The 13,046-nt window shown below is 44.5% G+C and overlaps 1 protein-coding gene across 1 annotated transcript in view; it reads right to left on the bottom strand.

Annotated features, from left to right (window-relative positions):
* The window catches only part of stard10 (StAR related lipid transfer domain containing 10), a 99,909-nt gene extending 94,117 nt beyond the window's left edge, over window positions 1-5,792 (bottom strand). The window contains exons 1-2 of the mRNA XM_033029858.1: window positions 5,537-5,792; window positions 5,193-5,355 (exon numbers count right to left, since the gene is read on the bottom strand). Of these exons, the coding sequence (XP_032885749.1) occupies window positions 5,193-5,354 (162 nt within the window). The 5' untranslated portion in view covers window position 5,355; window positions 5,537-5,792. The remainder of the gene's footprint in view (window positions 1-5,192; window positions 5,356-5,536) is intronic.
* Between the last annotated feature and the right edge of the window lie 7,254 nt (window positions 5,793-13,046).

The following is a 13,046-nucleotide window of genomic DNA, read 5'->3' as shown; positions in this document are numbered from 1 at the left end:
TGGAGAAAAGGAATAGGTGACGTTTCGGGTTGTGGCTCTCTTTCTCTCTCACACACACACACCATCTCTCTCGCTCTCACACCATCTCTCTCTCTCTCTCTAAAGCTTTATTTTAAGTATGTTTCAAAAACCAGTGTAATAAAACTGACAGTGAAAGTTCACACACCTGCGACAATTCACAATTTTACCATGTCAATCTGAAGGCATACTTCGAAGTATGGGAGGAAACTGGAGCACCCTGGAAACCCTACAGCATGATATTTTTTTTTTGTAAATCTACAACCTTTGTTGCAAAATAGAATGTACACACCAGAAATCATTCACTCAGCCCAACAGTTGCTCTGTTCTGCAACGGACTTCAACTGAACAACCCAACGTCAGAAAATCTAATCAAAAAAATCCATCGAATCTTTACTCCCTTACTTTTTTTTCTAGCCTTGCCTTAAATGCATTCAGACACCACAACTTCTCCTTGCAGTGGTGAAGCCAATATTTTAATCACTCTGTGTGTAAAGGTTCCCTAAATTCCAAACGATATTAGCGATCTCGATGACTTGCAGTTTTCTGGGTTATGAGGCTTAAATATTTTGGGGGACTCAACAAACTGCAGATAGACACAAAGTGCTGGAGTAGCTCAGCAGGTCAGGCAGCATCTCTGGAGCAAAAGGATGGGTGACGTTTCAGGTCGGGACCCTTCCTCAGAATCGTGCGCAAAACACAAAGTGCTGGAGGAACTCAGCGGGTCGGGCAGCATTTGTGGACGGAATGAACAGGTAACGTTACAGGTAATGTCACCTGGTGTAACGTCACTTGTCCTTCTCTCCACAGATGCTGTCTGACCCACTGAGTTCCACCGGCGCCTTGTTTTTAACCTTAAATACTTTGTTCAGTCTCCCTTTCAAGTCAAGACACCTTGCCTAAGGTTTCCCAGTCAATTTGTACAATAATCATCTTTATCCATTTACCTACTTTATTTTTAGAGGTTGGATATTTTTTCTTCATGGAATAACCTATCAGTCCAATGAAATACCTTTTGCATCTTCAACAATGCTTTTACATCCTGTATGTACAAGGGCCCACTGTGTGATTGGACATGATTCTATAAGGATGTAACATAACCTCACAACTACATGAACTATACTGCTATCCTGGGTATGTGGCAGTGGTTTCAATAACCTTTCCAACTGAGACATTACACCTCAGCTTTACATTTGACAATATTAAAAACAATCATCAAAATAACAAGTACTAGAAATAGGCACAAAAAGCTGGAGTAACTCACTGGGTCAGGCAGCATCTGACATTTTGGGTCGGGATCCTTCTTCAGACTGAAAGGTGACGAGCTGGATGCAAGAACTAGAAGCCTTCACATCTTTAGTTTTTAGTTTAGAGATACAGCATGGAAACGGGCCATTTGGCCCAACGGGTCCGCACTGACCAGCGATCCCCACACACGCTAACACTATTCTACGCACTCTAGGGACAATTTAAATTTTTTAACAAATCCAATTGACCTAGAAACCTGTATGCCTATTGAGTATGGGAGGAAACCGGAGCACCCGGAGAAAACCCACGTGGTCACAGAAGGAACGTACGGACTCCGTAGGGACAGCACCTGTACTCAGGATGGAACTCGGGTCTCTGGCGCTGTGAGGCAGTAAATATACCGCTGCACCATCGTGCTGTCCCTTCTTCGGGAGGAGAGCTGGGATGAGAATTAGAAGCAGGACTGAGCCACTTTATCTTTCACATCGACTCCACTATCAATTAAGATAGCAGCGGTAGAGTTGCTGCCTTACAGTGAATGCAGAGCCGGAGACCCGGGTTCGATCCCAACTACGGGTGCTGTCTATACAGAGTTTTGCCTTCTCCCCATGACCTGTGTGGGTTTTCTCCGAGATCTTTGGTTTCCTCCCACACTCCAAAGACATACAGGTTTGTAGGTTAATTGGCTTTGGAAAATGTAAAAATTGTCCCTAGTGGGTGTAAGATGGTGTTAATATGCAGGGATCGCTTGTTGGTGCGGACCCGGTGGGCTGAAGGGCCTGTTTCCACGCTGCATCTCTAAACTAAACTAAAGAAGATTAACTTTCTTTATGACTCTACCTCTTAACACTGCCATTTTCCTCAGCGAGATCAACATCCTCTGATTCCTTTAACATCCAAAAATCTATTTACATCTTTCTTGGATACACCAAGCTCCTGAACAGAGCAGTCCTAAGATTAAATGCCCTCTGGATAAAGGTTCAAATGTTGATTTATTGTCACATACACCTAGTAGTGAAATTCCTTTTGCCAATGCAGCACATAAGAAAGAATACAAACATAACAATAATAAATAGCTTTAACATAAAAACATCCCCCCACAATGGTTCCCATTATGGGAGAAGGCACAAAGTCCAGTCCCATCCCCAATGTCCACCCATAGTCGGGACAATGTCTTCTCAAATCTCACTGGGGTGGACAACTTTATTTCACGATGGTGACTCTCCATTTCTAGACACCACCACCAGAAGAAATGTCTTGTGATCTTTCCTAACATTCTAAAGTCACTTTTTGCACGAGTAAACATTTTATTTTCTAACGTATAAAAAATGTTAAAGAATGTTATTTTTTTCTCCATCACAGAAGAAGACAAGACATTGGCAAAATTGCAGGAAAAGCCACTCATCTGATTATTGTTGCAAGCAACATTAAATTAGCTTGCATTTTTGTGAATCCTAGTTATTCAAATACAAAAGTTAGACAATTTGACTAACTCTGCAGTTTGTAACAAGTAACAAAAATACTCGTACTGCAGATGCATTGAAGTCCGATGATGGTTGAATAACAGGAACTGCAGTAGTTGATTCATGTACAGTAATCTCCCACTAACACCAAACCAATGAAAGGCTGTCAAACGGGGAATTTAACTTTGTTTCTCTTTCAGCAGATGCTGCCTGACTTGCCAGGTTTTTCTGTTTAGTCATACAGCATGGAATCAGGCCCTTCAGCCCATCTTGTCCATGCTGAACAAACATGCGCTACACTAGTCCCACCTGCCAGCTGTTTGACCATATACCTCTAAACCTACCCTATCCTTATACCTGGCCAAATGTTTCTTAAACATTACAATAGTACCTGCTAGATAGTATCTGTTAACACTATATCTCTGTAATTAAAAAACAAACTTTCATTTCTATAAAGCCTTCCTCGTTATCTCAAAGCACAGCTGGTTTCATCATAAGCAGTCATACTAAATGTGATGAAATAGCAAGTTTCTGTGTTAGAATATTGTCCAGAGAGCTAAGAATAATACATGTTCACTTTTCCCAAATAGTAGAATGGAAATTTAAAAGTTCACAAAGTACTGAAGTAATTCAGTAGCTCAGGCAGCATCTGGGGAGAACATGGATAGGTGACTCTTCGGGTCAGGATCCTTCTCTTCAGAAGGCTCCGGATCCGAAACGTCACCTATCCACGTTTCCAGGGATGCTGCCTGATCCTATGAGTTACTCCAGCACTTTGTGCCTTTTTTGTTAGAAATTAACACTAGCAGTTCCTTGTTTCTACATTTTAAAGTTCACATTGGGGATGTGGGAAGGCCACCAGTTTACCAATTCATTACACAGAGCCCTACAACACTGAATTGGGGCCCTCAGTCCACTTTATTGTGCCAACCATCAGGTACCTATCTATACAAATACCATTTCCAGCTCTTGGCTCATCGCCTTCTTCTACATGACGATTCTAGTGGTCTTCTAAACACTATGTTGTTGGAGTACCTGCCTCCTCCACCCCTTGTGCATAGCATTCCAGATCTCAACAGTCCTCAGTGAAGATAGACACAAATTGCTGGAGTAACTCAGCAGGTCAGGCAGCATCTCTGGAGAAAAGGACTAGGCAACGTTTCGTGTCGAGACCCTTCTTGAGAATGAGAGTCAGGGGAGAGGGAAACAAGAGGTATGAAAAGGTACAGAACTCAGAACCAGCACCAATGGCTTCAGAAAGGTGGAGCCCACAATGGTCCATTGTTGGCTGTGGAAGAAGTGATAATTAAGGGATACGAAAGCAGGATGACTAAGGTGGGGGAGGAACGGCGAGAAAGGGAATGTAAGGGTTACTTGAAATTAGAGAAATCAATATTCATACCTCAGTGAAAGATCAGTTTCACAAATCCCCATTAAACCCTTTACAGTGCCCTCACACGCACTGAGGAAAATAGTTCCTCACTGTGGAAGAAGGAACTGCAGATGCTGGTTTGTACCGAAGATAGACACAAAATGCTGGAGAAACTCAGGGGGTCAGACAGCATCTCTGGAGAAAAGGATTAGGTGACGTTTCTGGTCAGAACTTTTCTCCAGACTGAAGAAAAGTTCCTTACAATATGTCTCTCCAATAATTTTGTAAACGCCTCTACCAGTTCCATCATCGACCACCTCCACTCCAAAGAAAACACAACCCTGACTACCCATTCTCCCCTCAAGGCTAAAATGCAACAAAATAAACACCTCCTCAGCGAAGTCCAGCCAAGCTCCACAGTTCATCTCTCTGTGGGGACTCTTAGACTCAGAATCTTCTGACTCAGGCATGAATGACCAGGCATAGTGGGATACTGGCCAACACCCAGCAACAACTCCTTTCCATCTATTGCGATGTGATACATAATCATTGTCATACTGTGTGGAAACAGGCCCTTCTGCCCAACTTGCCCACACCGAACAGCATGTCCCATATACACTAGTCCAACCCTGCCTGCGTTTAGCCCATAATCCCTCCAAACATATCCTATCCTCGAACCTGTCCAAATGTTCCTTAAACACTGCGATAGTACCTGCTTCAATTCCCTCCTCCGGCAGCTTGTTCCATACACCCACCAACCACAGTGTTAAAAAGTTACCCGTCAGGTTCCTTTTAAATCTTTCCATCCCACCCCCTCACCTTAAACTTTTGTCCTCTGGTTCTTGATTCCCCTACTCTGGGCAAGAGACCGTAGGTTTACCCGATCTATTCATCTCATGATTTTATACACCTCCATAAGACCATCCCTCATCCTTTTGCGCTCCAAGGAATAGAGTCTACCCTGTTCAACCTCTCCCTGTAGCTCAGGCCCTCGAGGCCTGATACGTTGCATTCATTTGGAAAAGGCACTTGAACGTTTCTTCCCTGGCTGGTGGTGCAGTTTTTGCCTCAAGGAGCCCGGTCCCCTTTACCTTTAATTTCTGCACGGTTTTGTTCTCCTCCGGTCTCCGGTTCCACACGGTGGTCACTCCTTTGCTGTATTGAACCGTCCAGCCTTCGTGGCGTTCGCACTGTTCCCTGAACGAGGTGAAATGCGCATCGTCGGGGACTTGGACGATTTCTCCGCGGGACATCCTGGAAGAAAATGTAAAAAAAACCGGGGCAACCTTCAGCTAAGGAGAGCTCACAGGGGAATACATGCACACTCACAACATGCACCGAATCCACACTCCCCAGCACCAGCCCTACAAGATAACCAGGAAGGAGTCTCACTCCAGTTTCAAAATCGTCCCCAATACCAACCCTAATCCATCACCTTGCCCACTTTAGTTCAGCTTTCCCTCTCGCCTGGTCCTGCGCCGGCCGTGCCTGTGAATCTGCATCAGTTTGTGTTTCTGGAAAAGGGGATGGGTGGGGTGGAAAGAGGGGAGAGCGAAGACCTTGTGTAATCTGTGATGCGAACCCTCCCAGAAGAGGCAGGGAGGTGGAAAATGAACGGCCGCCGATCAGCTGAAACCTAACTGGGCAGTGAAACTCCCGGAGAATGAGCACTGAATCTCACAGCCTCCTGTCCCCGCCCCGCATGAAACAAGCCCAGCCTCTCCTGCAACTGGAAACTGAGAGGGGGCGTGAGGCGCTCACATTCGTACAAACCTATCAGGTCTGTTTCAAACTCCCACCGAGTGTTAACGCGACCTGCCACAGCCTGAGACGCCGAGTCCATGTCCCCACTGCCAGAAGGACGTGAACAGCTCTCTCCAGAGTTTATTCTCTCTCTCTCTCTCTCGCCTCTACTGCCGAGTTCATAAAGTCCGGAAATGCAGCTGATTTATCAAGTAACATTTCTTTAAAGTCTATTTTCTTTCGTTTACATCAGGAAGGCTGATTAATTTATCTTTTTTTAAATTAGAGTATTCACCAAATTGTCTTACTGGCCACAGAAGTTTGGTCCTCTGGCAATATACAGGTCTGGGTAATATACATACAGTAACAGTCGTGGTCATATGCTCAATACGTTGCCATATTGCAGATGGTCGAACTATGGTGCAAATGTTCCCCAAGAAAATAGCTGACCGCACTCAGCAAACCACAACGTCAAAAAAGACACATGACAAATTGAAAAGGAAAGAAAAACTGCAAATGTTTAGAAATCTGAAATAAAAATAGAAAGCGTAAGAAATGTTAATCAGATCAGGCGAAATTACTGCATGAACACTGTTAATGTTTATAATCAACGATCCTGCACGAGAATTGATGAGTAATTCACAAGTTCACGTTATAGGAGTAGAATTGGGCCATTTGGCCCATCGAGTCTATTCTGCCATTAAATCATGGCTGATCTCTGCCTCCTAATCCCATTTTCCTGCCTTCTCCCAGAACTCTTGACACCCATTCTAATCAAGAATTGGACTATCTGCCTTAAAAATATCCACTGAAATGTTTTACTTTAATTCCAACTTCTCTTTTTAAATATCAGATGACCAGTTGATCAGCAAGGCATGACACTGCACCAGGAGTGTCAGCAAAGTTCATTAACCTGGGTAGAAGTTGTGGATTCAAGCCCTAATCCAGAGGGATAATAACAAAATCACTGAGACACAAGGAACTGCAGATACTGGAATCTTGAGCAAAACACAAAGTGCTGGAGCATCTCTGTGGGCCAGGCAGCACCCGTGGATCTGTGGGGGGACTGGACAAACAATGTCTTGGGTAAAGATCCTTCTTCATACTCACAGATGTAGAACTGGTTTAGTTTAGTTCATTGTCACATGTACTAAGGTACAATGCAAAACTCTTGATGCGTGCTAAGCAGTCAGGGGAAATATTATAGATGATTACAATCAAGCCGTCTACAGTGTACAGATACATGATAAAGGAAATAATGATTAGTGCAAGATAAGAACCTGATTAGTACGGGGTATCAGGGGTTATGGGGAGAAGGTAGGAAAATGGGGTTGGGAGGAAAAGATAGATCAGCCATGAATGAATGTCGGAGTAGATGGCCCGAATGGCTTCATTCTGCACCTATAACTTATGAACTTATGAATTTATAAAGTCCAATAAAGTCTGATTAAAGATAGTCCGAGGGTCTCCAATGTGATAGATATGAGGTCAGGACCACTCTCTGCACTGACACTGGGGATTTTGTGTCTTTGTCAAATGTGATATTAAGTTGGAGTCCATCTCATCTCTTGGAAGAGTTCACTTCTACTTGAAACTAAATAAGGTGAGTTCTCTCAGTATCGATTTGATTGTCTTGGACCCAACTTGCAACTGATTTGATTTACTTCTCCTAGAGGGAGTGATCTAATGGCAGATAGACCTGAGGCGTGACCACCCAAAATTCCCTTCATGGCTTTTGGCAGCTTACTGTCAAAGGCTTTTGGATTTAATTTACTGTAGTTAAAGATCTGACATAAATGACTATTCAAATTGATTTAAAAATAAAACATTTAGTTTAGTTTAGGGATACAACGTGGAATCAGGCCTTTCAGCCCACTGAGTCTGCACCGACCAAAGATCGCTCCATACACTCTAGGTACAATTTACTGAAGCCAATATACCTCCAAACCTGCGTGTCTTTGGAGTTTGAGAGGAAACTGGAGCCCCCAGGAAGCCAACGTGGTCACATGGAGAACATGTAAACACCGTACAGGCAGCACCCATAGTCAAAATTGAATCCTGGTCTCTGGCATTGTAAGGCAGCAACTCTACCACTGTATTACTGTTTCATTATTTTTAAACTAAAATAGATTTTATCGAAAACATGTAAATATTAACAGAGAAAGACAAATATTAAAATAACAACTACAATAAGTATAATGGCAATTTAAAGCTTTTCCAATGTCCAACTTTTCATTGCCGTCACTACACAGGCGGGGAGAAGTAGAACTTACGCAGACGATAATAAAAACACTCTCTCCAGTCGTTCTTTCCAGTTTAATTGATTCTTTATTGAAGGAGTTGTACAGACAAAGAAGTGAACATACCAGATCCTCTTTATTCTTATACAAATTGTAACTTTCCGTTCTTACTATCTGACCTGGTAAAAAACTTTATTCTTTCTCCCATGTCCGCTCCTGTCTGATCTGGCCACACCCTGTGACTACCCTCATGGACGGAAATCCTGGGGGGGGGGTACAGGGGACGGGGGGGGGGGGGGGGGGGGCAGGGGTAGGGCACGTCCCCCCCATGCTTTGAGGTGGGGGACAATTACCCCCATGTTTTGTAATCCGGACTTTATCAGATGCTTTCTAAGGGCTGAATCGGCCCGTTCGTGGGGGCCTTTCAGCGCCCGGTGCGGCTTAAATTCAAACTGTTGCATCGAGGCGATCGAGGCTCCCGATGTTGAAGCCCCCGCCGGCCGATGAAAAGCCCCGCGAATGGGCCGATTCAGCCCTTAGAAAGCACCTGATAAAGTCCAGATTACATAACATGGGGGCATTAGGGTTTTGAGCCCCATGATTCAGCGTGGACAAAGCTGCTGTTGCTGGAGTTCAGTCGGTCACCAACCAGGTCAGCTTCCGATGTTACCATCCACAGGGCCCACATCCGAAGCCTCGCGTGTGTGTGCGCATGCCGCGCGCAGCCGCCAAGAAATTGTGTGTCCCCCCCATGTTTTGTTAGCGATATCCGTGCCTGACTACGCCGTATGTAACGTTCATCTACTTATCAAAAGACCACCCCCAAGCGCTCAAAAAAATACTGCCAGAAATGTCTAGACAAAATAATGATAATATGCTAACAGTAACTAGCTTAAGCATGAATGACCCCTACAATAAGTTCAAACTAAACTAAACTAAACTCCATGCTAATCAGTGACCCATGTGCAAGGACACCTGGATCCCTTTCTGCATCAACATTTGCTGATCCCTCATCATTTAACTAATACTCTGCCTTTCTGTTTCTCTGTAATGAGGTTGATGACTTCATTTTTAATCATCTTATATTGCATTTGTTGATTGAGCTGTGGAAATCGTCTTGGTGTCCTTCCCACAACTCCCAATGACATCCTTTTTCATGTCATCAGCAAACTTAGAAATATTATATTTGGTTCTCTCATCCATATCATCGATATATATATTGTGAAGAGCTTGACCCAAGCACTGATCCCAACAGTGTGCCACTAATCACTGCCTAGAGATGTATCCCATTTGTCCAAAGTGTCAACCAATTGTATGCACTTTAATTGTTTTTCATAAAAACTCTTTTTCCCAATTATCTGGAACATCTCAGACGTTGTCACCCTGCGGCCGTGGAACGTTTTTGAAAGTGAGGGGCTGAGCGATCACTGATTACTGGTGTGATGTCTTGGTAATGTACTATATGTAATATATGTAATGTAATATATGTAATGTGTAAATGACAGTGCCCCTTGAGGCCAAAAGCAGAAGCTGGCAAATGTACCTGTGCCTCGTGATTGAGGTCAAGTGACCTTCTGGAAGTTTCAGTCTTTGCAGATTAAACTTATCTTACACGGTGGCGGACGTGAATTCTTGGTGCTAGTCACAACAGGGCCTGACGGAGAACATTACAACCGGCCTCGGGGGTACCTGGTGAGGGAGCGGAGTGACCGAGCGGGGGGAGGGTGGCACAATTATTATCTTTTGTTGTTACTCGACCTCCAAAAACTGGGGGATAATACAGGCCATAATTTCGGGTTATGAAGTGTGTCTCGCCAAAAAAGTGGAGGAGCTGCAGCCCCCCCCCCCCCTCCCCCCCCCTCCCCCCCGGTTCCGCGGCCCATGTCACCTACACATTAAAAAGCAGTTATTTTACACAAATAATTTGAATTTCACTGTATCTTAATTGGTACATGTGACGATAAACTGACCTTGATTCCTTGACCTTGAGATACATCACGGAAACAGGCCCTTCGATCCATCGAGTCAGAACTGACCAGTGATCCCGAGCACACTAACACTATCCTACACACACTAGGGACAATTTACACATACCAAGCCAATTAACCTACAAACCTGTACGTCTTTGGAGTGTGGGAGGAAACCGAAGATCTCAGAGAAAACCCACGAGGTCACGGGGAGAACATACTATACAAACTCCATACAGACAGCACCCGTAGTCGGGATCGAATCCGGGTCTCCAGTGCTACAAGCGCTGTAAGGCCGCCATAGAGTTAAGGCATTTGGTTTGCTGACCTTCACTGAGCTCAGGACCATCACTGCGTCACACACATGGGGCACTGTGTGCCATTTTTGTCTTTACTAAAGGCTTAGTCTATGGGCAGCATTGCAAGGATTGAACCCATGTCTCTGGCGCTGCATGGCAGCAACTCTGCCCCTACGTCACTGTGACACATTAGACAATAGGTGCAGGAGTAGGCCATTCAGCCCTTCGAGCCAGCAATGCCATTCAATGTGATCATGGCTGATCATCCCCAATCAGTACCCTGTTCCTGCCTTCTCCCCATATCCCCTGACTCCGCTATCTTTAAGAGACACCCCAAGGTCTAAAATCTAAAGACTGTTGTATGAGGAGAGATTGGAATTAAATAAGTCTGTTGAGTTACAAAGCTACAGGGATTGGATATGGGGGAATATTTATCTTGGTTAAGCATTTTACGGAAAGGAGTAGGTTAGTTAAGACTGAGGTGAGGAGAAAAATCATCAGAGTGTTGGATTCTATATTATCAAAGGTGGTGGAAAAGAATTAAAGTACGTATTGAAGATGGAATCAGATGGAATTCTAAGCACGAAAGGCATCAACAATTATGAAAGAGAGTGGGAATATAAGATCAGGGGTCAGCCATGATAATATTGAATGACGAAGAGCATTCAAAGGTTCAAATAAGCTATTCTTGTTCCTTGTTTCTCTGAAGATCAGAGAGCTAGCAGTTACCTACAGAACCATTCGGTAGCAGGTAAGCAAGACTCAGCCCATTATCTATGGAACTGTCTGGTGGAGACAGGCTACATTGCTGCATATAAGCTCCATATATCTGAAGAATCGTTCCAAATCAAGATGTCCTCTACTCCTATTCTCCAGGGATGCTGCCTGACCCAGTGAGTTACTCCAGCACTTTGTGTCTCTGTTCAGTATAAACCAGCATCTGCAGTTTCTTTCGACACACAATCCAGCCAACTGCTCCCACCCCCCATCAATTCCATCTACACTTCATGCACTTTGGTATTTTATCATTTCCTGTTGTACTTGTGTATGCCTTGTTTGTACATGTTATGTATTGTATAATTTGACTGGATACCACACAGAGATTTCACTATCGCGGTAGGCATGACCAAAAATTCCCATTACCTCAGTCTGAAGAAGGGTCTCGACCCGAAACATCACCCATTCCTACTATCCAGAGGTGCAGTCTGTCCCGCTGAGTTACTCCAGCATTTTGTGTCTATCTCCAATACCAATACCAATCTGGGATTTGTACTGGATGTTATCTTTTGTTTATAGAATTGCAGCTGCAAATTCCGTAAAGCAACACTATAGTTGATTGGGAAGGAAAGAACATGAATAAGTTACATTTAGAGACACATGCAACTGCCGACAGTGGTTTACAAAAAAGACAAAAGTGCTGGAATAACTGAGCGGGTGAGGCAGAATCTCTGGATGACATGGATAGGCAATGTTTGGACTGATTGTGGTTGGGGTTGGGGGAGTTAGCTGGAAGAAAGGAGAGGGCAGAACTAAACCTGGCAAGTGATAGGTTGATACAGGTGAGGGGTGGGGGGTGGGGGGGTTATTGATTGGCAAATGGTTACAATACAATAATACTTTATTAGCCAAGTATGTTTTGCAACATACGAGGAATTTCATTTGTCAAGTCAGTCATACTAATAAAAAGCAACAGAACACACAAAATACATTTTAACATAAACATCCACCACAGTGACTCCTCCACATTCCTCACTGTGATGGAAGGCGAAAAAAAAGTTAAATCTCTTCACTTCTTTGTTCTCCCGCGATCGGGGCCCTTGAGCCTTCCGTTGATGGGACGATCTTACTCCCGTAGCCGGCGGTTGAACTCTCCACATCGGGGTGATCAGCTCCTGCATCGGGGGGGGGGGAATCTCAGCTCCCCCGCACCAGCGATCGACCCCAGGTCGGGGCTGGTCGAGTCTCTGTGTTGTTGGAGCTTCCTGACTCGGTCTCTCCCGAGAATGCGAGCACTTGATGGTAAAATCCGCAGGACGCGGTTGGAGCGATCCCAGGCGAGGTATCGGCCCCGATGGTAAGTCCACGCCCCGCAGTGGGGCTCAAAGTCAGTCCCCAGGAGGCCTCCAGCTCCATGATGTTAGGCTGCAGAGCGACCGGAGAGACAACCCTAAAACCAATCGCATCTCCGGCAAGGTAAGAGACTGGAAAAAAAAAGTTTTCCCCGACACCTCCCCCGAATCCCACATAAAACAAACCAGAGAACATTTACACAAACTTTTAAAACACAGTAAAAATAACAACAACAAAAAGACGACACAAAGGCTAGGCATGAAACAACAAATAGTGTGTGAAATTGTGAAGCCAGTGGAAGGAGACTGGGGGGATGGGAGAAATGTTTGAACATCCAGGTGGAGCACAGGGAAGAGATTGATAAAAAGGGGAAGGGGGAAGAGATACTGGATACTTTCAAGAGAGAACTAGATAAGGCTCTTGAAGATAGCGGAGTCAGGGGATATGGGGAGAAGGCAGGAACGGGGTTACTGATTGTGGATGATCAGCCATGATCACATTGAATGGCGGTGTTGCCTCGAAGGGCCAAATGGCCTACTCCTGCACCTATTGTCTATTGTCTAAAAGGAGGGTGTTAATCAGTTAGTTACCTAAAATTGTAGAATTTAATGTTCATACCATTAGGT

Source organism: Amblyraja radiata, chromosome 11 (genome assembly GCF_010909765.2).
Source record: "Amblyraja radiata isolate CabotCenter1 chromosome 11, sAmbRad1.1.pri, whole genome shotgun sequence".
NCBI classification, from domain to species: domain Eukaryota; kingdom Metazoa; phylum Chordata; class Chondrichthyes; order Rajiformes; family Rajidae; genus Amblyraja; species Amblyraja radiata.
This window is presented reverse-complemented; position numbering and strand designations above follow the sequence as displayed.